Source organism: Brachypodium distachyon, chromosome 1 (genome assembly GCF_000005505.3).
Source record: "Brachypodium distachyon strain Bd21 chromosome 1, Brachypodium_distachyon_v3.0, whole genome shotgun sequence".
NCBI classification, from domain to species: Eukaryota; Viridiplantae; Streptophyta; class Magnoliopsida; order Poales; family Poaceae; genus Brachypodium; species Brachypodium distachyon.
Window position 1 is genome coordinate 34,404,817 of NC_016131.3, and position 25,618 is coordinate 34,430,434.

The 25,618-nt window shown below is 49.6% G+C and overlaps 1 protein-coding gene and 1 long non-coding RNA gene across 2 annotated transcripts; both read left to right on the top strand.

Moving 5' to 3' along the window:
* The first annotated feature begins 2,158 nt into the window (after positions 1-2,158).
* Positions 2,159-3,108, top strand: LOC112270110. The gene is made up of 3 exons (XR_002962438.1): positions 2,159-2,231; positions 2,719-2,828; positions 2,970-3,108. It is a non-coding gene; the product is annotated as an uncharacterized LOC112270110 (long non-coding RNA).
* Positions 3,109-17,463: 14,355 nt separating this feature from the next.
* Positions 17,464-18,796, top strand: LOC100822414 (protodermal factor 1). The gene is made up of 3 exons (XM_003563721.4): positions 17,464-17,684; positions 17,824-17,971; positions 18,216-18,796. The coding sequence occupies exons 1-3, from the start codon at positions 17,585-17,587 to the stop codon at positions 18,544-18,546; spliced, it is 579 nt and encodes a 192-aa protein (XP_003563769.1). The 5' UTR covers positions 17,464-17,584; the 3' UTR covers positions 18,547-18,796.
* The last annotated feature ends 6,822 nt before the right edge of the window (positions 18,797-25,618 follow it).

Consider the following 25,618-nt stretch of genomic DNA (forward strand, 5'->3'; position numbering starts at 1 on the left):
CGTCACTGGGTGATCATAAAGGTGTTCTTCAGGTATCTCAGAGGGTGCTTGTTGGGTTGTATGGATCAAGACTGTGATTTGTCACTCCATGTGACGGAGAGATATCTCTGGGCCATCTCGGTAATATAACATTCTAATGAGCTTGCAAGCATGTGACTAATGTGTTTAGTCACGGGGATATTATATTGCGGTACGAGTAAAGAGAACTTGCCGGTAACGAGATCGAACTAGGTATGGTGATACCGACGATCAAATCTCAGGCAAGTAATATATCGCGAGACAAAGGGAATTGGATACCGGATTAATTGAATCCTCGACATCGTGGTTCAACCGATGAGATCTTCGTGGAATATGTGGAAACCATTATGGACATCCAGGTCCCGCTATTGGTTATGGAACGGAGAGGTGTCTTGGTCATGTCCACATGTTCTCGAACCCGTAGGGTCACACACTTAACGCTTAATGTCGCTAGGGTTTGATGAGATAAAAGATGGTGATATCGAATTATGATTCGGAGTCTCGGATGGGATCCAGGACATCACGAGGAGCTTCGGAATGGTCCAGAGATAAATAATTATATATGGGAAAGTTGTTTCAGGGTTTTGGAAAATTTCGGGATATTTTCCGGTATGGACCTGGAATGTTCTAGAAGGTTCCGGAAGTTCTCAAAAGGTTCTGCAATTTTCCAGAATATTCCTGAGAATTTAATTGGGCCTCTATAGTAATTAATTAGAGCAATCTAATTAGTTATCTTCTAATGGGCCTAGGCCCGTTAGGGGAAAGAGAGGAAACCCGGGGACTCTCCACCGTACGGTGGAAGTCACGTACGTGGGGGGAGGCCGGGCAGAAGGAGGAATCTTTCTGGGACTCCCCTAGCCGGCCCTAGCCTCTTCTTGGAGGAGGGACAAACCTTGAACACAAAGCCCTCAGCTGGATCTCTCTCTCCTGAACCCCTCTCCTTCTCTCCCGTGCGCAGCGAAGCTCTGCCCGCGGAGTTCTCCACCATATCCTACACCACACCGTCGTGCTGCCAGGATCTCGTCAACCTCTCCATCATCTTGCTGGATCAAGAAGGAGGAGACGACATCAAGCCGTACGTGTGGATACCAAGGAGGTGCCATACCTTCGGCATTGAGATTGATCTCATCGACAGTACCACTACGCCAACAACGATCCCGTGATCGTAACGCTTTGTGGTCTACGAGGGTATGATGCTCATTATCACTCTCGTTACTTACATCTACTAGATATGATCTTGGGTTTCTTCCGCACATCTCGTAGGAAATTTTTTGTTTTCCATGCAACGAACCCATCAGGTTTAGGTTTTGATAATTGCTACTGATGCATTGTGCCATTTAATTGGTTTCGAAGATTCGATCGATCTGCATTGTACTTGGGGAAATTTGATCAGAGGAACTTTTACTATGGCCGGGTTTCGTGGGAGGATTACTACATAATGCTGCTGCCTAGGAACTATGAGTTTTACTGGAGTTTGCGAATATTTTCTAATTACTTAGATGTCACAGTTCTGTGCATAAAACAATTATCAACCACACAGACTGGCATTACTGTCTTTGAATTTGAACAGATATGCAACTCCGGTCCGTAAACTTGAGAATCTCACATGTAGCAGTATATCCTAAATTAAGTTATAGGTCGTGGGTTTTCATATAGCTCGGATATGTGTGACGGATCTTACACATGTGCTTCTGCAAGGAGAGAATGAGAATCAAATGATAGAAAAAACTGATAATGCCTTGATCCGTTTCTATGTATCATCTATCTATTTAAACAATGGCTCGATCAGTTTAAATACATTGATGTGTTTGTACTTTTGAGCAGGAGTTGCTTTATTTAAATTATCATAACATTTCCTTTGTTTCTCCTTTTTATGTGAAAAAAATGAAAATCGTATAAATCTCCACAATCGCTTTAGCATCTATGCCCTTGTAAATAAAATTGGTAAATAGAGATAGTTTTAGTTGAAATTCCAGTGGTAATGACCTGTGTAGGTGCCTGTTCCAGTAGCAATAATTCTATTTTTAGGATATTTTATAGCCAGTTTTATGAGCACATCCTGATCATTTGTTGAATCCTCTATTCTGGTTTATATTTGTGCAGGAAGCTGTAACTGCTTTCGCAGAGGTGTGCAGTATGCGCTTTGTCCATGGAGTGCGTTCGAGGACAGGATTGATGGGAATAGGTTACCCTTCTGCTGCATGGCTTTACAAGTAAGCGCAACATTGAGTTTACCATTCTGCTTTCACTAGTCATGAAGCTGTACATTTTACCCAAACATTTTTAACGAGCAGATTATGGGATCTGAGTAGGACCTTAACAATTCGAATGATACTATTCATTCTGAACCCTTGTGACAAGCTGATTACGGAAACAGTACATTTTACCCAAAAATATGTTCTCCTTACACAGGATAGCTATAAATTACAATTTTGACCAATAATGTTGCATACATAACACACTTAGGGTGGTCTAAGAATGACATGTAATACATGATATATTTTGGACTGCTGCTTTCTGTTACTTCAGACAATCATGTAATATTCAGTAGTAGCATAATATTAATCTAATGATCTGAATCTAACTGTGTTAGGGACAATTAGTTGCATATGCTATCAGAAGCTGCATTGCCAGTGCTATGGGTCGATTTACAGCTTCCATGAGGTTGTCCTCACTTGCAGTTTGAATTTGGCTATGCAGAGATTGTTCCTATAAGGCGTACACAGTCAACTCTGTGGATGATCTCTACAATCCTTTTGCATCAATGTTGGAGCAGCTTACTTGGGATGGTTGTCGCAATATGAAGGAAGGTCAGTGTTAGAAGATTAAACACGTTATATTGTACAATATGCAAATGGTATGTTTTTGTGAGATGAAATTGGGTGACTGAGAAGCTAGACTTTGTTTCTTTCTTTGGTTCTTCTCACGATTTGTGAACTATGAATTGGTAGCATTTACAAGGAGCAACGGCTAGATATTCTGGAGCAAGCGCCCAGACCAAGTTGATGAGTTACCGCAGGCAACCTATTTGATGAAATGCATACATGTATAAGATGTTCACATTATTCTTGAGTTTTCCATATATTTTTTAGGAGCTTCAAATCTAACTATGGGGCTCTCAGTTTCCTCTGTAACCTTCCTCACAATTTCAACTCCTATGTCTGACGATGTTTTGTTTTATTCTATGAGTTGTTGAACTATGTATGGATTTGTACATCGTTGTGCTTAGTACCCCGGGTGTATGGCTTCTTGCTTCTCCAAGACCCTGGGATTCCTTTTGTGCAATACAAGCTGAGTAAAACAAATTTTGTGCCCAGTTAACATGTTTTAGAATTATGTCGGCTATTACTTAGTGTGGTGCATTTTATACACAAGATCCCCGCTTTGGCCCGTCCGCCCAGGGGCGCAGACAGGCTGCTAGTGATCAGATTAAACCTGAAAAACCCAGAGCTGGTCCAATTGACTCTGCAGGAGAAGGTACATGAGGGGGTTTTCTGAAAATAGCTCTCGCGACGGGTTAGGCGGCTAGGGCTGCAACCACCGCCACCGCCACTCCGGCGTCGGCGACCACCCTCTCTCGGCCTCCCTCCGTCTCCCTCTCGCCCCTCTCTCTTCCCATGTTCTCTGATTCTCGCTCGATGGAGATCTCGCCAGGGGCCCCTTCCCGGCCGTCGACGAAGGAGCTGCGCTGGCGGGAGTCGCCGGCGCCCTCTTCCGACGGCAAGGAGTAGCCTCGTTCCTACTGTGAGGTGCTGCGCTGCGGGACTCCGTCCGAGGATTCCATGGAGATAGACCCTGCAGCCTCCCCACGCCCGCAAGGTGTTCGACGGTTGGCTTCGGTCATCGTTCCGGCTGCTGCGGCCGAGGGGGGTCAGGCCGACCATGATGGGGGGCCGTGGCTGAGCCAGCGCAAGCCGCGCAAGCGCCACCACAACTTGGCACCGCTCGCGGCGACGGTGGTCAGGGAGGAGCTCACCGACCTTGTCGGGCGCTGCTTCAACTGCCTCCGCGAGGATCACGTGGCTGCTCTGTGCCCCAACCTGACGAAGTGCCTCCGCTGTGGCGGTGAGGGGCATGTAGCGCAGCTGTGCCGCTCGAGACGCAGTCCTTCCGGTGGTCCTGCTCCGGCGGCTGGGCGGCGTGCAGGGCCGGTGGCTGCGAGGTTGGGTCCTCGTGTGAACGACGATCCCCGTGAGTCGACTGGGACGTGTGAATGGCGCCTACCCGTGCGGCCGGCACGGTGGGCAGGGTGTGGCCGGCAAGGCGGGGCAGCGGGCGGTCGGCGTGGCGCCTTCCCGGGCGGCCGGCGCGGCACCTGCCTCCTGCGCGGCCCCGGCCTCGGCGCCCCGTGCTGCTCCCGTCCCTGCACCTCAGGCCCGTACTGCTCCTCAGCACGCGCCGCTGGCTTCTAGCGTGGCACCCGCTGGCCGGCAGCCTGCTGCGATCAACCCCAGACCCGGGCCCGCCCTCCTCGCCCGTCTGGGACCGCGGTTGAGGAGACTCTGGAGCCGCAGGCTCCGGCTCCGACGCCGGGTCTGGCGCCTTTACCTACGCCGCCCTCGGGTTTGTCCACGGTGGCGCCGCCGCTGCCTTCGCCGCCGCTAATTGTGGACTCTCTGCCTCTGGGTGCGGCATCTCTTTGGCCTCGGATGGAGCTCTGCATCATTCCGGAAAGCCCGAAGCTTGAGGTGGAGGAGCGCGCCCTTCAATGGAGTGCGGTGGTTTCCGTCACCGGTGTTCGGTCGCGGATCTCCTTGCCGGCTGTGGGCAGGGTGCTCTCCGCCCGCTTTCCTGAGCTAGATGGCTGCTACACTACTCACAGATTTTGGCCGGATGATTTCTTGGTGATCTTCGACTCGAGAGGGGTGCGCGACGCTGTTCTGACCACCGGGTCGATCGATGGTCGCGGGTTTCCGCTGAGGTTCTCTGCTTGGAATCGGTTCCGGCAGGCGGTGGGGCGCACGGCTTCTTACCGTGTGCACTTGGAGATTGAAGGCATGCCGCCGCACACGTGGAGTTCCAGCACGGCTGCGGCGCTTCTTGGGCCGGCCTGTGCTGTGGAGCGATTGGGCACTAACACCGTCAATAGGGAGGATATGGGGCGGCTCAGCGTCTACGTGTGGACGTCGGATCCTTGCCTCATCCCCCGTGGGAAGCGGCTCCAAATCCCGGAGGCGCCGGTGGTTGAGGACGACGAGGAGGATGACTTGCTAGTGCCGCCGGAGATGTTGATCCCGTCGGAGGTCAACCTCCTGGAGTACGATGTTCTCATTCACCTCCTTCGGGTGGAAGACACGACGGCGTCGACGGATAGGCCATCCTCGGATGAGTGGCCCTGTCTGACGATGGTGACCGTGGTCACAATGGTGACCTAGATAGGGGCTATGGTGATCGGCGGCCTGCGAGGGGCACGAGGCAGAACTTCTTTAGCTGCTCCCGAGGTCGCGTGGATGAAGACGATTTCGGCAACCACTCAGGTGGCTTCCGCCGGCACTTTGCCGGTAGAGGCGTCGTAGCAGTGCGGCCTGGTGCCCCTTTCGGCGGAGGCACCGGAGTTCCGCCCTGTGCACCGTGGCTTCTCCCTGGCGCCGGATCCCCTGTTGGAGTGGATGCCCTCGTTACCTTGGACTGTGGATGAGTGCGACCCGATGCGGCTGGAGGCGGATTCACCTCCGTCCAGCCCCTCCATGGGGACTTCGCTTGATCTGCCGCCGATCAAATACGACGAGGTGTCCTTTCCGGAGGTGGTCAGCTCGCCGGTGTCGTCCCCGGTGGTGGCAGAGGGGTCTGTGATGAGCACCTTCTTAGTTAGCTTGTCAGACGTCGCTCCGTCCCCTCCGGCAGCGCGTTCTCCTACGGCGGGGCCTTCAGCCGAGTCGGCCCGCCAGGTGGAGGCCTTCCGCTCAATGGTGCGGCGTCGGTCCTCTCCTGTGCTTGCCCGAACTGTGTCGCGGCGGCCTAGGAAGAAGGTGGTGCAGCGCTGCTCACCGCGACGCAGCAAGCGTCTGGCCGGGCAAGGGGCTGCTTCGGTGGGCGCAAAAAGGCAGCAAAGGGTGTTGATGCATCGGTTGGGGGTCGCGCGGGAGGGTGATCGGATTGGTGATGAGGCGTTGCAGGCCTATATTCGGCTCTTCGATCGGCCCCTCTCGTGGAGCACATCACTGCGATACTCTCGCTCTTCGGCTGGGAGAGTATGGCCCTTCCTCTTGAGGAGTTGAATGGTGCGGAGGTGCTGGGATAGCCGGTTGGCCTTCGGCCGTGGTGGATGGTGGGATTTCTTATGGCTGCCACAAATGTTAGTATTCTAGTGTGGAATGTGCGTGGCTTGAATTCTAGGGCCAAACGCATTGCTGTTCGTCAGATGGTTGCTTCTTCGGGAGCTTGTATTGTTGGACTTGAAGAGACTAAATTAAGCTTGGTTTCCCAGTATTTGCTTGATGAGTGCTTGGGTCCGGAGTTCGACTCGTTCTTCTACTTGCCGGCGACCGGTACTCGTGGTGGGATCATCCTTGCATGGAAGGGGGCTTCTGTGAGGCTTTCCAACCCGCACGTTTCTTGTGGTGCGGTCACGGCGAGTGTGTCCGGGGACTCGGGTGGGCCGTGGTGGATCACGATCGTTTATGGGCCGCAAGAGATGTGGACACGCTACTCTTCCTTCAGGAATTGCGAGATATCCATGACCTTCATGCTAGGCCGTGGTTCCTTACCGGTGACTTCAACCTCACCGTGCACCCGAGTGAGAAAAGCAATGAGATTGTCAATCGGAGGATGATGGGGAAATTCCGAAGAGCCCTCCGGGACCTCGGGTTGTCGGGTTGAAGGAGCTTTATCTAAATGGCGATACACGTGGTCGAACGAGCGGGAGCACGCTACTCTCGAGAAGCTCGACCGCGCTTTCTCCTCTGTGGATTGGGAAACCTCCTTTCCCAATGCGTTCTTTTCCGCGCTTAGCACGGCGCCATCCGATCACTGTCCGCTTTTGGCGGACTTGGACGCCCGTCTCGAGAGAGGGAGGCGCTTTCACTTTGAGAGCTTTTGGCCCAAGGTGGAGGGCTTTATGGGCGTGGTGCAGGAGGCGTGAAACACCGGGGATTTCATTCACAACCCCTTCAAGCGCCTTGATTCAAAACTCAGGCGTACGGCGAGGAGACTTCATAGTTGGAGCGACCATTTCATTGGTAACACCAAGCTCCAAATCTTTGTGGCGACTGAGGTCATACTTCGTCTTGACGTGGCGATGGAGTCGCGGCTTCTCTTGTCGGAGGAGAGGGGTCTTCGTAGAACTCTCAAGAGGAAGTTGCTTGGCCTTGTGTCGTTGGAGCGCACGATTGCGAGACAACGGTCTCGCGTTCTGTGTCTTCGGGAAGGCGATGCGTGCACTAGATTCTTTCACCTCCATGCAAGCCATCGGAGGTGGAAGAACTTAGTCACGCGGCTTCTCGTGGATGGTGTCTTGGTTTCGGATCATGAGACGAAGGCCACAGCGGTGGATGATTTCTTTGCCGAGTTGCTGGGCTCGGTGCCCAATCGGAACTTCTCGCTCGACCTTGATTTTTTGGGTGTTCCAAGTTGAAACTTGGAGGCTTTAGAGGTTGATTTCTCGGAGGAGGAGATTTGGGCCGTGGTTAAGGCCCAGGAGCTTGACAAAGCTCCTGGGCCGGATGGTTCACGGGCAGATTTAATGTATCCTGCTGGGAAATCATCAAGAAGGACGTGGTTGGGGTCTTTAAGGCCATGGCGCGGCTTGACGCGCGTGGGATGCGGGCCATCAACACGGCTCTCATCGCCTTATTGCCAAAGAAGCTGGATGCGCCGGAGGTCCGTGATTTTCGGCCAGTCAGTCTGATCCATAGTGCCGCCAAGCTTTTTGCTAAGGTGCCGGCAATGAGGGTGGCGCCAGCCCTGCCCCGGCTGGTGGGGCCGCATCAGATCGCCTTTGTGAAAGGTCGTTGCCTCCATGATAACTTCATGTTGGTCCAGAGCACGGCTCGGAAGCTCCATCGGTCCAAGATTGAGGCGGTCCTCCTCAAAGTTGACATTACCAAGGCTTTTGACACGGTGGACTGGGCCTTTCTTCTCGAGACTTTGGAGAGGCGTGGATTTGGCCCAAGGTTCCGGGCGTGGATTTGTGGTCTCCTCTCCTTAGCTTCGACGCGGGTGCTCCTTAATGGCATTGCCGGCGAGTCCATCGTGCATAGCAGGGGGCTCCGGCAGGGGGATCCTTTATCGCCCATGCTCTTTATCGTGGTTATGGACATCCTCCACTGCATGATAAAGAAGGCCACGGACGTGGGGCTTCTGTCGAGAGTGGCGCCTCGTGGTTAATGGTGTGTTGCTCGGCAATCCTTGCCGACTTTGGGGCCGCTTCGGGCCTCTGCACCAACTTCGCCAAGAGTTCCGCCCACCTCATTCGCTGTTCCGAGGACCAGCACTTGATGGTGGGCAGCTTGCTCCGTTGCGAGGTTCGGGGCTTTCTGTGTGCGTAATGGGCTCTTCCGTTGGGCCTTAGGGAACAGACAGCCCGTCACCTTAGGCCTTTGGTGGACAAGGTCGAGGGCCGCCTCGCCTCATGGAAGGCCCCCCCTGCTCTCCAAGGGTGGGAGGCTCGCGTTGGTTAAATCGACCCTAACGGCGATGCCGGTCTACTCGATGATGTCCCTGGACCTCCCCGACAAGACCATTAAGGGGATCGATAGGACTTGCCATGGCTTCCTTTGGCGTGGGCAAAAGGAGGCCAAAGGGCACTGCCTAGTGGCGTGGAATGCGGTTTGCTCCCCTAAACCTTTTGGTGGCCTTGGCATCCCCAATCTATAGCTCCTCAATTTGGCTTTGAGGGTTCCATGGCGATGGATTGAGCGCACTGACGACACTAAGCCCTGCAGGGTGTTTACGATGGAGACTCCGAGGGAGGTTGATGCCATCTTCGAGGCGGCCACCTCTTTTCGGGTGGGTGATGGGAGGCACACACTCTTTTGGACTAATCGTCGGCTGCATGGTATCCGCCTCAAGGATGCCTTCCCGGCGCTTGTGGCGTGTGTCCGCCCCAAACACGTGAAGCCACGCACGGTGCGGGAGGCTCTTAACGGCACTTGGTTGGCCAACATGGGGCCCAACTTGTGGGGGGCTGCTCTCCAGGAGTTCCTTACTCTTTGGGACTGGTCTCGTGGGATCCAGCTCGAGGATGGTGCGCCAGACTCTCTGACTTGGAATTGGTCGAAGGACGGATGTTACTCGGCCAAATCGGCTTACACGAACCTCTTCGCCGGCCGTACTGTGGACCCACTGGAGAAGGTGGTGTGGGAGTCACGAGCCCCGGAAAGGTGTAGATTCTTTGCTTGGCTTGCGGCAAGGAACCGATGCCGGACAGTGGACCGACTTGCGAGTCGTGGCCTGCAACACTCCCCTCGCTGCCCCCTTTGTGACCAGGAGATGGAGACCATTTCCCATTTGCTCTTGGGGTGCATCACGGTGAGACAAGTGTAGACGAGCCTGCTTGCCGACTGGGGTCATGCTAACTGGGTTCCGGTGGCAGATTCGCGGCTTCGTGACTGGTGGTCCTCCCTTCCGCTACCTCATCGGGCCTGGAAGGACCTCCGGACGGCGATCATTTTGTTCTTCTGGACCATCTGGCGGCACCGCAATGACGTGGTCTTCAATGGCGCGGTCCCTTCGGTGGCGAAGATCCTACAGTGCATTCGGGAGGAGCTTGGACGCTGGAAGCATGCAGGTCTCATTAGGGGGAGGGTGGCTGTTGTGATCCCCGCGGCGGTTGGTTGGATAGATAGCGAGTTGTTGTTTTTATTTTTCCTTGCCACTTGTGGCGTTGTTTGCGATCTGGCATTGTACTAGCCTTCTGGCTTCCCTTCTTTAAACGATGATGCACCCGCTAGGTTGTATTCTTGAAAAAAAAAACTCTGCAGGACAGGCAGCACCAGCAGCACTTGTGCACAGCCGAGGCACGAGAGGCAGCGGCAGCGTGGGGCAGGTACCGCAGGGGCGCGCGGCAGGTACAGCAGAGCGAGCAGCACGGCGGCGTGCAGAAGGGGCTTGCAGCACGGCGGCATGTGGGTCAATGCCGGCGAGATTTTGTGCAGCGGCACCGGGCACGACAGGGGCTAAGATGGTCACATCAGCACGATAAAAAAAGTCCACTCGCCTAATCACACCCTAAACCGTCCTAAATGTGCCACATCAGCCCCGAAACCGCTAAGTGGGGTTATGCGTCCCGAGAGATACATTTAAGGGTGAAATATGAACTTCTTTCTCTAATTAAATGATAGGAAAAAAAAAGGCCACTCCTCCTCAAAAGGAGAGAGAGGAGAAAAGGCCAGTGTTTATTTACATGGGCAATAATCTGCTCTATTAAATATTAATCATGTGTTGATGTGTATGGCTGGGATATAAAACTAAAAACGGAGAAATGACGGGGTAGTCGACATGCTAGCAGTTGGTCCTGGAAAAAGTTAGTCCTGAAATAACGGATCCATACAGAGGTGCAAGCATGGGAGTGCGTCAGATCACATGACGCCAACATAAAAAAGTTAGTATTTATTCACAATAGTAGAGTATAGCAAAAAAATGTGCCATCTCTCTTAGAGTATCCACAATTGTAGAGTTAATATTTATTCTCTCCATCATTTGTAGTCAACAGTAAAATAACGCATATAATGGTTTGTGCCTTTAAACTAACTCTAGATGACGACGTTAAAGGTAAAATAACACATATACAATGTAAAAAAGTTAAATCTCAGCTGACTCTTAGTCGATTCTTGCCATAAGAATCTGACTCCTCACGAGAGTCAGTTCACTTCTCTTTCCTATTTCATTTTCCTTCACATCAGCAAATTTCATATAAGAATCAATTAAGAATCATCATTTGCGGATGTCCTTAATGTTGGGAATATGCCCTAGAGGCAATCATGTATGATGTAATTCCCAATGTATTCATAAATATTATTAAGTTGTCCTTGTTTAAACATCTGATATGTATCATTGAATATGTGATTTGATTGTGGAACTATGTATTCATGTTGTTCATACTAAATTGTCCTTAGTCATTGAGGTTGTGCTGGACACATAACCTAGACTAATGTGAAAGTTGGCTGATGACTCGGTTCCACTTGTCATGGGCATGGTGATGTCATTCCAGCTTACACGGACTCGGCTAAAGAGTTTAGCGAGTCGGACTGACCCATATTGAGATGCAACGAGTAGGTCGTCATTTGCATGTCTCAATCAATGTAATCCTTAGACCTGAGGTTATCGCACAATCCGAGTTGTGGATCACCAACTTAGATTCTGTCAAACGTTGTTTCGTAACAGGGCAGTTATAAAGGCAGAGTTCGGGTTGACTGAGAATCAAGCTGTGTGATGTGGATAACCAAGATGGGATTTTGCCCCTCCGACTGGAGAGATATTCTCTGGGCCCTCTCGAGTGATATGATTCGGGAAGCATGGCCATGCGTGACTTGGTTAACTGTTAACCGGATCGATCGACTAAGAGTTAGTCGGATGAATCGTATATCACAGATCGAGAAGAGAGTTGAACTATTAAAGGGATGACGATTAATCGCCTATAGTTCGACAAGGTATATCGTGAGGCAAAAGGGACTAAGACGTATGTCACATTGGAAGGTACGTCGCCATGACTCGATGGTACTTGGGAGTCGGCACGTTCTGCTAGGAGCCGCTACCGATTGATCGATTGTGAGTCGGACTCCAATCGTGTCCAAGTCGCCATGAGCCTGCGGGGTCACACACTTAAGAGCGGGAGCAAGTATTTGGTCGGGTTGGACCCGAACTGGAATTGGGCTGACAATGCGAGTTGGACTCGCAGGGTGGATGGGCCACAAGGCTTGGAGCCCACTTCCACTCGATATATAAGCAGGGGCGTGGGATGCCTAAGGGACACGGTTTTTCCACTCTCATGCGTTGAGAACCCTAGCCCGATTCAGTTCAACCGTCGCACCGGACCTAGCAGTCCGCCGCCGGAGCTCCTCCTCGCACGTGTGGATACCGGCAGAGGTGCTGTACGTTCAGCACTTCGACGATCGCGGGATTGGATCGGCTGGATCGGATCGAGGGACTGCACTGCATCAAGGCGCCGCATCAATAATCTGCAACTGCGCGTCTAGTGGTAATCCTCGTGGCCTTCTACCTCGGCTAGATCTTGGGAGTTCGCGTAGGAAAAGTTTTTGTTTATCTCTACGCGCCCCTTCACTTAAGACTTTGGATTGGAGATGCTCCTTGGATTGGAGATGCTCCTTTAGATCGATCTTGGATAGGTAAATCTATTGGACGTTCAGCCAGCTTGGATATATTAGATATATGCAACGATAGTAGTTTTTGGCCTTTGCATACTTAATATTAATGCATATGGCATCAAATATTAAGAGTCAACTAATGAATTTTGTTCTAACAATTTTTGTGAACAATCTTTTCATGGAGAAGTTTCTACGCATCGACATGTGAAGAAGAGTATCTAACATGCTTGCGCACGACATCCCTAACATGTGAGTTCATGATGGTCTATAGGATCATGCAGGGAGAATGCCACTTAGTCGAGAACTTACAGCTGAGCTGAGAGTTACATATGCACTAGAGAAATGAAAAAAGGTAGAAGCAAACTAAATCAGACAAGTCTCACTAGTACAGAACATTTTATCACTATGTGCTTTAAGATAACGTGTGGCCATCGACATGTGGATGCCTACATGTCCGTGACCACACGAGATCCTCTTCCAAATAAGGCAGGAGAGACCGGATCCATAGCTCGATAGCTACTTCCTTTCGTTTCAAGTTAGTTTGTAAATGTAGTTTGCAAAGTTTTCTCAAAATACTTTACATTTAGACTTTCAATCCTACGCAAACAATTTCAATGCTACAATTCTATTGGATGAAGGGAGGTGAGGCTAAATAGACACCGGAGGAAGACTGAGCTGCATGATCCAATACTGCATCAAAATATGAAAAAAAAATTAAGTATTCCCTCGGATCCATAATAAGTATCTCAGATTTTTGTACTAACTGAGTAGTACTACACCTGAGACAGTTATTATGGATCGGAGCGAGTAGTAATTTGTCTTTTTAGCTTATTTTGTCTTTAAAAAAGCGGTATGTATAACTAATATGCAACAGAGAGAGTATGTTGCACTAGTACGTTATATAACGACAATAATTTCAGTTCAAAGTGTGTCCACGCAAACTCAAATTAGCCTTGCCTAGCCAAACTGCCTTAAAAAAGAAAAGAATTGATGATGGTACGTACTAGTAGTCTCGTATACTAAAGAAACTAACGCATGGATGAATCAGAACATATTTTTAATTTGAACTTGCAGATCAGCGTTTAATCTGATATCGCGTGGTGGCCCGCACCCGTCAAGGTTGGACCTAGCTTTAGTTCTCATGAATCCTCTCGCGCGCGGCAACGGCAAATCGGCAATGAAGTATGATCGCTCTCCAGCCCCCTCCCTTCAGATCGACTTACCGAAATAAGTGCAGATCACATCATGTCATCACTAGCTTGTATTTATGCGCCGCCACTCTGCTGTTAGCCGTCGCTTTGAGCTGACGATGATGATGGTAGCACCGTCTTGAAGCCCAAATTACACATGTAAATCGTCAGTGAAAATTAGATCCTTTAATACGATTTAACACGATAGCGACGTGTGGCCAATGTATAATTCATATATAGAAAGAGACATACTGTATGTTCCTTTGACGGATTCAGTTCAACAGGTGAAGCAAAGTCTCGATGGGTTTTTTCTCTTCAACCTGAAAACAAATTTGGCGGGAGCACTTCCTCAGTTTCATAATTTTTTTTTCAAATTTGTTCAAAAATGAATGTATCTATTTCTAAAAACCAACTAGATACATGTAATATTTCGACAAGAATTATGGAACGGAAAAATTACCAACGCAAACACTGAGCTAGAGCGAAACTACGTAGACCGTCGTACGCATAGGCATAGCAGCTTTGAAGCTAGAGAAGGCAGTCACAAGTTAGATACCCTGCTCCTGAAAGTAGTACAGAGTACAGGATGTAGCTGCAGAGATCAGCTTGATCGAAACAAACATGACAAAGATGAAACACCCTACGACAACACAGTGAGCAGAAAGACATGAGAGAAATCAATTCCATTAGAAATGTAAATCGTGGAACTCTATTGAATTAACTTGAGCTTTTGACATAACGGAAACACTTCACTTACGACGATTTCGATACGACAAAATTACAATGTTGTTTTTTTGAGTAAATTTCACAAAACCTCTACTATAGGGGTTAGGATTTCATGGAGCTACCATCTCAGGCTTTCATCAGTTTGCCACTACTCTAGGGACATTAACTATCAGTTTGCCCAAATCTTACAGATTAGTGCATTTGACAGTAGAACTGACAAGTTGGGATCACTTGTAAGATCCTCTGTGGCATTCAATTTATCCATTTAGCTCCTGTTATTTTCATTAATTTTCTTTTCCCCTTTCTTCCCCTTCTCCGGCCACCTCGCCAGTGCTGACGAGGCCCCTGCCCGCGCTCGCGCCGCCTGCCCGCCTCCCCGCGCCCGGCCCGTGCCCCTTGCTCGCGCCTGCGCCGCCATGCCACCTTCTCGTGCCAGTGCCCGGCTGCCACCTGCCCGCGCCGCCTTCCCGCGCCCATGCCCCCTGCTCGCGCCTGCGCCGCCGCACCGCCTCCCCATGCCCGTGCCACCGGCCCGTGCCGCATCCCTGCGCCCACACCGACGGCCCGCGCGGCCCCCCGTGGAGCTGCTGCTCCCTAAGGAACACGATGGGTCAAGAAGAAAAAAGAAAAAAGTCAGGGTCTTTTTTGAAAATGGCAAAGACCTTACACGTGGGTCCACCTTGTCAATTCTGCTATCAAATGCACTAATCCACGAGATTTGGGAAAACTGATAGTTATTGTCCCTGAAGTAGTGGCAAACTGATGCGAACCACTGAGGTGGTAGCTCCGTAAAACTCTAGCCTCTAGAGTAGTGGTTTTGTGAAATTTACTCATTTTTCTTCTCGGTCTTACCTCCTCACGCAATACGCATGACCTTCTAACCCAGCCGATCCAAGCCTATATCTAATGCCCGTCCGATATGCATCCGTCGGCTGCCGCAGATAGTTGTTCACATTGCTCCAGAACGCATGTGTGTTCCGTCTCCATCTAAAACTTGACTGGTTCTCTAGTCGAAAAATCTGCAAATGGTCTCTGGAATCTTTTTAGGGTGTTTTGTATCCTCTAACTGTTGAAACCGGACACCAATGGTCTCTTGTCCGATCCAAAACGGTATTAGTGTCATCATATCGTGGTTTTGGCCTAAGAGTTGTAACGTTAGTCTGTCAAATTGGCATCACTTTCTGTTTTATCTCTCAAGACAAAAAAAAGGAGAAAACCCAGATTTATTCAACTCTGACTTGGTAAGACGGCCTGGACGCGAGCCGAGCCGAACCTGGCTCGGGTCAAGTTCGCCGAAAGCCCGAAGATTGCGAGCCGAGCCTGGCTCGGCCCGAAACTGTTTCAAGCCTGAATCTGATGCTCGGCTCGGGCCTGGTTGAAGCTCGGGCCGAGCCTGGGAGCTCGATGAGCCCAGTAGAAATTGTGTCCAGAACATGCAGTTTTTTATCATGACGAAGGAATTAGACCATTTTGTAAGCACAAATCGCTGTAGAACATCAAAAACTTGTAAATACATGATGCAGATCAATCTGCAGAACATGCAGATCAACCACAAAATGACAGCATATATGAAATTGACAACACACATGAATATAGGATACAGCAGGCTCATTCGTGCCCTTCGTCTTGCCCTTGTCCTTCAAAATCGAGGACAAAGACCTCTCACGGCCGTCACCCGATTCATCATCGTCCATCTCCATCAAGAGAGCGGGAGCGGGGTCGCGTGCAACCTTGGGCGGAGGCGGCGGCTAGGGCAGAAGAGGCGGGCGGCAGCGGCTAGGCAGAGGGGAACGAGAGAGAGGGCTCAAATGGGAACGAGAGAAGGCACGACTCGACTCGATGTCTTCTTCGACTAGGGCAAGGACTGGACTCACTGGGTCGGCCGACAACGTTTCTGGCCTGTTATTTTTTCGGGCTTTTTCGAGCAGCCTTAGCCGAGTCTAGGCTCGGCCCGACAACGAAACGAGTCCATTTCTGCAGTTCGGCCCAGGCTTGGTAAACTAGCAGGCCGAGCCCGAGCCCATCCGAGCCTTACCAAGCCGAGCCTGAGCCCAGAAGCTCGGCCCGAACGTCCAGGCCGATTGGTAAGGGATACAAGCGATATGTGGGGTTCCAAGAAGCCACAAACGGCGACGGAAAGACAGCGATGAAGCCGCTTTAGCTAAATTATGAGCATCTAGATTAAAAGTATGCTTCTCATGCTGAAAAAGCACATCGGCAAATAACTTCCTACAATCTCTCTGAGGTTAGCACTGTAATAGCATAAGTTAACTTCTTTCAGATCTTTGATTACGCTCAAGCAGTCAGACGCCACCACGAAGTTGGATAACTGGAGATCCTGAGCCAATGACAGAGCGTCGTTACATGCCATTGCCTCCAAGGCTGTGGGATCAGTCAAGCCCGCAACAGTGATGGCTGAGGCACCTAAGTACATCCAGTCATCCAGACTCATCCCGACAAACTGCAGCACAAGCACCGCCAGCTCCGCCAGCATCTCTCGAGACAATTTGTTTCCGAAAGAAAACTAAACGGAAATCACACTGGATATGATCCGAAATCCACGGCGACGAGGGTCCAACTTGGACAAAAGGACATCCCATATATGATCCGAAATCCTCGGCGACGACGCAACTTCGCTTGCATCGGCAATCGAAGACCAGAAAAAGAAAATTAAGGGCACATTCCATACATGAAGTTAAGTTGGGAGCGAGTAGGTGGCAAGCACCGAATCCAATTTATTTTGACGCGCGCACTCCATCGGAACGACACCCGTTTAGTGCTGATAGTGGCATGTCCTTTTTCGCACGCAAGCTGCCTCTCTGGCATTCTGCAGCTGTTAACATACCGATCAATCTATGCATGTAAAAGGCTTGTTCGGCCAAGTCTCAGCTCCAACTAGGCAACTACTGTAGTGCACATGTCAATTTTGCACGCACATTAATTTACTGAACTATGATGCTATAAGGAAGAGCGACACCTGACAAACACAAGACTGAGTAGTGAGTACTGACTTCCGTCCCGTTCCGAAAAGAACAAACACATATGACACTGGAACTCGATCAAAACGTGGTGTGGATGTAAACCATAATCGACTGTGTGGCAAGGCCCCATGAGATCACCATGGTACTGAGTTGGATGGACCAATGGAAGCATTTAATGGTGGCCAACTACACCATCAATACATTGCATGATCACCCGGTTCTAGTATGCAGCTAGCATACCGGCAATTCAACGGTGGGTGCTGTGCGCTTGTGTATATATATACCTGCAGGTGTAGTGTCTCAAGGCACTCATTCAAGCCCAACCATCTCTACTGCCTGCTGCTACTGGCTACTGTTCTCTTTGTCCCTCTTAATTTTAGAAGCAAAGGCACCGAGTGAGATTAAGATGGGTTGCAAGGTTCTTCTGGTCACCCTTCTATTGGTGGGCATAGCGTCTCGGAGCTCTGCCAGGAGCCTGGAGGCAAATCACCTGTCTGAGCAGAAGTGTATGTATTCATTTTGCATAGAACGATCTCATAATCTTCTCGTGCACTTACGATCTTGGAAGTTGCAATGCATACAATGTGCTACCTAGCTACTTTGCTGATTATGTGGCAAATTGGCTGTCGATAATGTCTTCACCAGCCGGGTACGGAGGCGGTGGTGGGGGCTACGGAAGCGGCGGTGGCGGTGGCTATGGAGGAGGCGGCGGCGGCGGTGGCTACGGAGGAGGAGGCGGCGGTTACACACCGACTCCAACACCGACGACGCCCAGCTACACTGGAACCTGCGAGTAAGGCTCACCCAACAGATCACACATGACATCACCACGACGCACATAATTAAGGAGCAGGAATTTGGACTGAATTATACTTACTCCGTTCCTAAATACTTGTCGTGGTTTTAGTGCAGATTTGCACTAAAACCACTACAGGTACTTAGAAACGGAGGGATTACATGCCACGTACGTCTGAGTCTGAAGGTTTACTGAAAAAAAGGAACGACTGGATGAGTAATCTGCATGTGTGTATGTGCAGCTACTGGAAGAGCCACCCGGACAAAATCATCTCGTGCGTGGGCTCCCTGGGCAGCATCGTGGGCTCGTTCGGCGACGTGTGCAGCTCCTTCTACGGGACCAAGATACAGACCCTCAAGGACGCCCTGTGCAGCACCCGGACCGACTGCTACGGCGACCTTCTGCGCGAGGGCGCCGCCGCGTACATCAACTCCATCGCCGCCAAGAAGGCCCACTTCGCCTACACCACCCACCAGGTCAAGGACTGCATCGCCCTGGCGCTCACCTCTGAGGTCGCCGCCGCCGCGCAGGCCGCCTTGTTCAAGAAGGCCAACCAAGCTTGCCACTACTAATTAAGCCACCTCTACCTGCTACCTGGTAGCTAGCGCTGGTTAAATAAGTCATGTATACCATACATGCGTCATGCGTACATGCGCGTATAATTTCCTCAGCTAGAATTTGTGTGTTTTCTTTCCATTTGATGATGCATGCCATGCCACATCGTTGTCCGGGCGCACCTAGTGATGCTTACTTGCTTTTCTTGTCGTTGTTTGCTGATGTAATACAATTCAATAATATGATTTCAAAGTTTCTTTTTTCTAAGAGCTCGCTCACAGCGGCAGAACTTCGTTTCAAAGCATAAACGAAGCACAAAGTTCAAATATCCATAACAACACTACAAGAACGACAAAACAGAGTACAAAGCGAGAAAAATTGGGTTCGTGAGCCCTACGTTATTACAATCCAGAATCAAACGAAAACACAAACTTTCCTGCTGAGATCGCCAGTCTGAACTTGACAGTTGACACTCAACACCCAGCATCTATCTTTTGTGGCTTTTGTCCGTGCCAGCGCCCGTGGCCTAGATCTGGATCCCGTGACGCTGACACGAACTCCCAATCAGTTGCCGAGTGTTCCCGACAAGCACTCTCGGCAAATCCTCGGAGCCTACTGGCACGAGCCTCTATTTTACCCAAGTGTCGTGCCCATAGCTCTTGGCGAAGCATAGTTGTCTGCCGCGCGAGTGCCAGCAAGTCCATGACAGGGGGAAATCCACATGGCAGCGGCTCGTTATGTGTGAGCCCGCAGCACTCGACAAACCCTAAGCGTTTGGTGAGTGCCTGACTCGGGTTCTCGGCAAAGCCCATGCTACTATGCTAGATTGCACTGGCTCCTGCCACACCTAGTTTTGCAAACCGGACCGCTGGTCGAACCGTAGACCGCGCTGGTCTGTTAAGCGCACAGGACCGCTCGGGCAGGCGAACCAGGTAAACCGGGCTGAACCGGCTGGCTTTTGTTCAAACCGGCGAACCGGGCGGTTTCGGTCAAACCGGCCGGTCCACTTGCTGTTCACGAAAAACAAATCGCTCCTGCCACAGTGCCACGTTGCGGCAAACCTCTCGTTTTTAAAACAAATCGCTCCTGCCACTGGATGAATTTGTACCCATATTTTGGTGTTGTCAACGAGGAACATCATCGGTCTGTTCACAGGCCGATTTTGGTGAATACTGACCAGTATGATGCTTCTCTAATCAAGGCTCGGTCTGGCGGCCGGAAATTTGAGGCCCGTTGGTTATCTGAAGAAGGTGTGGAAGAGATAGTACGAACGGCTTGGGCTCGGGCAGTCAATTCGGGAGCTGCCCCCGAATTAGCTAGACGCACTGCTGCAGTACATGCCGATCTCCATCATTGGGATAGATCGGTGTTGAAAGGACCCAAGAATCGAATCAATAATCTAAAGAAAGAGTTGGAGAAGCTCAGGCGGGAGACGACAACCCCAGACATCCTTGGGCGTATGAAGGAGCTGCAAGTGCTCATTGAGAACTTGATGGACCAAGAAGAAATCACGTGGTGTCAACGTGGTCGTGCAAATTGGCTGCTCCATGGTGATCGAAATACTAATATCTTTCACAATTCAGCCACTGCTCGGAAGAAACGAAATCAGATCAAGAAACTCTTGGATGATACTGGTGTATGGAAGGAAGGTACGGAGGATTTGAATAATTTAATTACTAATTATTTCTCATCTCTCTTTACGCGTGGTGTTTCAGACCAACACTCTAGTGTGCTCGATAAGGTCCAGCGCAGGGTGTCCACGGCCATGAATGATGTCCTTACTGCCCCCTATACGGCAGAAGAGGTGAAAAATGCTCTTTTTGATATTGGTGATCTTAAAAGCCCCAGGGCCGGATGGTCTACACGCTGTTTTTTACAAGCGCTTTTGGCCGATGCGTGATGATGATTTGGTGAATAAAGTGTTGGCTGCGGCCAAACTCTGGATATATCCCGGATGGTTGGAACGACACGGTCATTGTGCTCATTCCTAAAATTGATATGCCTGAGAAATCATCCAATTTCGTCCTATTAGCTTGTGCAATGTGGTCTACAAAGTTATATCCAAGATGATTGCTGCAAGATTGAAAGGCTTTTTACCGGATATTATCAGCCCATCACAAAGTGCATTTGTGCCAGGGCGCTTGATTATCGATAATTTCCTTGTGGCTTATGAATGCTACCACACGATCAAGTCCAAGAAGCAAGGGAAGAAAGGGATCTGTGCCGTGAAGCTAGATATGCACGAGGCATACGATCGTGTGGAGTGGAGTTTCCTGGAAGGCATGCTTAGTCGGTTGGGTTTCCATGCTGATTGGATCAAGTTGGTAATGTCCTGTGTCTCTTCAGTTGGTTACAAGGTGCGCTTCAGCTCCAGCGAGACGGATTCTTTTATCCCGACTAGCGGTCTACGCCAAGGAAATCCTTTGTCGCCCTACTTGTTTCTGCTGTGTTCTGAAGGACTTTTGGCAGAAATACGCCATGCTGAGAATCTGGGCGAGCTGAAGGGTGTTCGTGTCTATAAGGATGCCCCGGCGGTGACTAACTTGCTATTTGCGGATGATTCACTAATCCTTATGGACGCGGATGAGACAAATGCAACGTGTATCAAACGCATCTTGGACGAATATTGCACTGCTTTGGGTCAGCTTGTTAGTGTTGACATATCGAGGATCTTTTTTTAGCCCGAACACAGATGTTATTCAAAGACAGAAGCTCTTTTCGACAAGTATCTCGGTCTACCACCGATTGTTGGTGCTGACCGCTCGGACTGTTTCCAATTCCTCGTTGATCGAGCGAAGAAATGCACGATGGGGTGGAAGGAAAAGATGCTCTCGGCAGGAGGTAAAGAGGTGCTCTTTAAATCGGTCGCCCAAGCTATTCCATCATATGTGATGTCTGTTTTTAAAATCCCAAAGCAAATTTGTAAAGGGATCTCTGACACTATGTCGCGTTACTAGTGGGGTGATGAACAAAACCGGAGGAGGATGCACTGGTTCGCCTGGTGGAAGATGTGTGTCCCTAAAGCCAAGGTAGGCATGGGTTTTCGAGACATTATCTGTTACAACCAAGCAATCTTAGCCAAGCAAGTGGGGTGCCTTATTGCGGAACCGAATTCTTTCTGCGCTACTGTTTTGCGAGCCAAGTATTATCCGGATGGAGATCTCCTTAACGCCCAACTGAAGAAGGGCTCTTCCTTCACATGGCAGAGCATTATGTCAGGCCTAAAAACTTTCAAACTTGGGCATGTTTGGCGTATTGCAAATGGAGAGAAGATTGACATATGGGAGGATGCGTGGATTCCCAATACCCCATACAGGCGAGTCATCTCTCGCCGCGGACAGCACCTACTGTCCAATGTTAGTGAACTAATTAATCCTGCAACTAGAGATTGGGATGTTGACCTGGTTAATCAAACCTTCTGTGGAGTTGATGTGCAGCGTATTCTTTCCATCCCTCTATCCAGTCGCATTGAGGAGGATTTTGTTGCCTGGAACCTGACCAAATCCAGCACATTTTCAGTTAAATCAGCGTATCATGCTGATTGGATGCATGTGCACAGCCAGAAGCTGCAACACACAGGTAATATGGAGTCATCTACTACCCACCCGGCCTGGAAAACTTTGTGGAAGCTCCGGGTACCTGCAAAAGTTGATTTGCCTAGAAAACATTACATGGTGCTCTGCCCTGCCGAGTTGTTCTTGCTAATCGTCATATGAAGATCAGTGGCCAATGTCCCCTTTGCATCTCGGGGGCTGAGGACATCTTCCATATGCTGTTCAAGTGCCCTCGGGCTGCTGAAATTTGGAGTCTACTCGAGTGCCAATAGTTCATCTCCGAGGTGTGTGAGTATGACCGGGCGGGTTCAACGGTTCTTGAATTTCTGTTATGTTCTTCGTTCTGCTCGGGGCCTGTTCCTGATAATTTCCGTGAATTGGTGGTCACCGCCTATTGGTACTTGTGGTGGGAACGGCGCAAGATAGTTCATGATGAACCTGTCCAGACGCCGGCCCAGTCTGCGTTCGCCATCAGAGCCTTATCGGCGAATTTCTATGCCGCCTCCCCATCCAATGCTGGACTGAAAAAGCATGGATGGCAAAAACCTCCGACAGACTGGGTAACGCTTAATGTTGATGCGGCCTTTGATGTAGATTCGCTCCGTGCTACCACGGGAGCAGTCATCCGAGATCACCATGGTAATTTCATCTCTGCCACCATCTGGAAGACGGACCTTGTTGCGGATGTGGAGGCTGCCGAGGCTCATGGTGTCCGTATCGGCCTGGAGCTCGCTGTTCTTACTGGATGTTCCCGAGTTAGCATTAATTCTGACTCAATGGACGTTGTCGAAGTTCTCGGGTCGGGAACTCAGCCGATGGGCGCTGCTGCAGCGATATATGAAGATTGCTTCAGTCTGATGGATGATCTGGCTCGCTTTGAGATCAGCCATTCTTGCCGGGAGTCCAATTCGGTTGCTCACGACCTGGCGCAATTAGCCAAGTATAATCCTGTTAATTCTTGGTTGTTTCCATAAAATAAAAGAGGTCTTTGCTGTTAAAAAAAAAGTTTGAGTTAGTACACTTCGTGCTAGTACTGTATATCAACATCCTTGTAAAGTGGCCTTTGTTTTTTCTTATTTCGCTGGTGGCTAAAGCGCTAGTAGTAGACTAATAAGGCAAAATATCCGGTGAAAACCACCTCTACGGTGCAAACTGTGAAAACTACATTGAAAAAGGTTCAAAAAATTCTTGAAAAAATTACATATGTTAGAAAAGTGATGTTTTATATATGTGCAAAATTTCACGTCCAAACTCAATGGCATTTGGTAGCAGCGAAAAAAACAAATTCTGCATGAATAGTGATCTTTTAATATCTGACACTATTCATCGTAAATTTCTCTTTTTAATCCCTTCCGAATGATTTTGACTTTGAACTTGAAATTTTGCAGGTTTGTAGAACATCACACTCCCAACATATGGTATTTCTGTAGAAATTTTTTGAAACTTTTAAACATGTTTTTTATGAAGTTTGCGCGGTTTACACCGAATGAAGATTTTCATCGGATACGCAGCCGACTAATAATTGGTGGGGGATTCGACTATAAGCTGGAAGGTTTACATGGGCTTTGGACAGTCACACAGATCTTGGCCCGATATACTTATATCGGTTAGCTCGATCGAACCGAGGAAGCTGATTCTTCTTCTTTTTTCCTTTTTTTTTTAGAAGAGTAAGCTGATTGTAGAACAGAGATGACGGAGCTTCTTCAGTTTTTATGATTCTTCAGTTTATACGGTCGGTTTTAAATTCAGGACTCTTAATTCGGGTCTGGTACATCATTTTTTATGCCCGCCCCTACACGTTACCTATACAAAGAAACCGAACCAGCTTTTCCGCAAAAAGAGAGAAACCGAACCAGCTACCGTACGTGAGCCGGTATCAGGGACCACGGCTAAACGTTTCCTGTGTTGAGTGACTCGAGTGAGCTATTCATGAACTTCAGTCTATTTTACTACTACTACGATGCAGAATACATAGCATGGCACTCTCAATTGCTGTCTGCCGGTTTGTAGGCAAGGTCGTGGTCAGGGTCCTATAAGGATAAGATCACGTAATCTAGTCCCAGTCCCACTCCCCAGCACCACAATTCCTAGCGTGATCGGGACACTCGCAGGCATCGGAAGAAGAAACAACCGCCGAGTTCGGGAGAAACGTGTGGTGTGCGGTGTTGCCTGCAGGCTGCAGCCTGGAGTACACTGTACACCGTCGTGGAGGTCGCACGAGTTTCCCTTGCTCGTGACCGTGCCAGGGAATGTGTGCGCGTGGGCCAAATTGGAGAGTCGCATGCTATTTTATCGGCAACACGTTAACTACCACCCGACTTGCTAAGATGGCCGCATTCCAAGACTGCCAAGACTTGGGCGTTGAAACTCGTGCCCGGCGAGGGCAAACGGCATTTACAATAGGATGAACGGTTACTAATGTGAAAATAAAACGGAAAAAAGATGTGGGATTTTTTAAAACTGAGAGATGATTTCTTAATAAGGAAGATAAGATAAAATTTTTTTGTCATTGTACTGTACAAGATTTATTTCTTAACATTAATTTAATTAATTTGATTCATTTAACAATTAATTAGGATGAAACACTACAACAACCATAGCATGTTTTATTGTCTCCTTTAAATGAGGTAGAATGCATAAAATAAGTTAGCATTCTCTATATTGTACATGACTTAATATATCGATGTTCTAGGGGCCACACCCATGGCGTAACTTTGTGGAGATGAGAGGGAGGGAGGATCGACATTTCGAACGGTCGGCGTCATTGCATGTGGTGTTCGTCCTTTCCGCCATCTGAATCGGCAGGAAGCCGCGAATTCATTCCGAAGGAGAAGAATCCATTCTTTTCTGATTTTTGATCAATTGGACGTATGTGAATCCAATGCGCCATTTGCTGAATGAGTGTTGCAGCACGTTGGCTCGGACGACACCTATCTTGCCTTCCGCCAGCTAACAAAGCCTTTCCGCCATTTGAATTGGTGGCAAACCCATTCAGCCAACTGGTTTCAGACGACGAAAAGTGACACGTTTCGTGTCTTGGCTTTCCGCAAGCCTTTGTCGTGCATTGCGTTCTTGGAGAATGTCATTTTTTTTTTCAATTCAGTTCATACCTGGCAGTTCAGCGAAAAATAATCATATTCAACGTCATGAATAAAGATTCACGGTGAACAAAAGGCGCCATTTTTTGTTAAAAGTCTATGGTCGGATCTTTTTTAGCCGAATTTTAAAAGTAATCACTCTTGTCAAAGTTACGCTAGTAGACACATCAGACCAGACACGGTCCCTAGAGCAGAGCAGGTGTCCTCCAGCATCCGCGTTGGCGACAACGACCCCAAGCCGAGGCCAAGCGGCAAGCGCTTTTTCCCCACCCGCGCTATCCTTTTGCTGTGTGCCGGACCCCATGCGGCACGCTGGGGCTGGGGTACGTGTGTGACCACCGGCGGAAGCCTCCCGAGCCCCCGTGTCCGCACGCGTCTCACCACGACTCGCCTGTCGTCACCTCTCCTCGCCATCGCTTTCTCCCCGCGTACAGGCG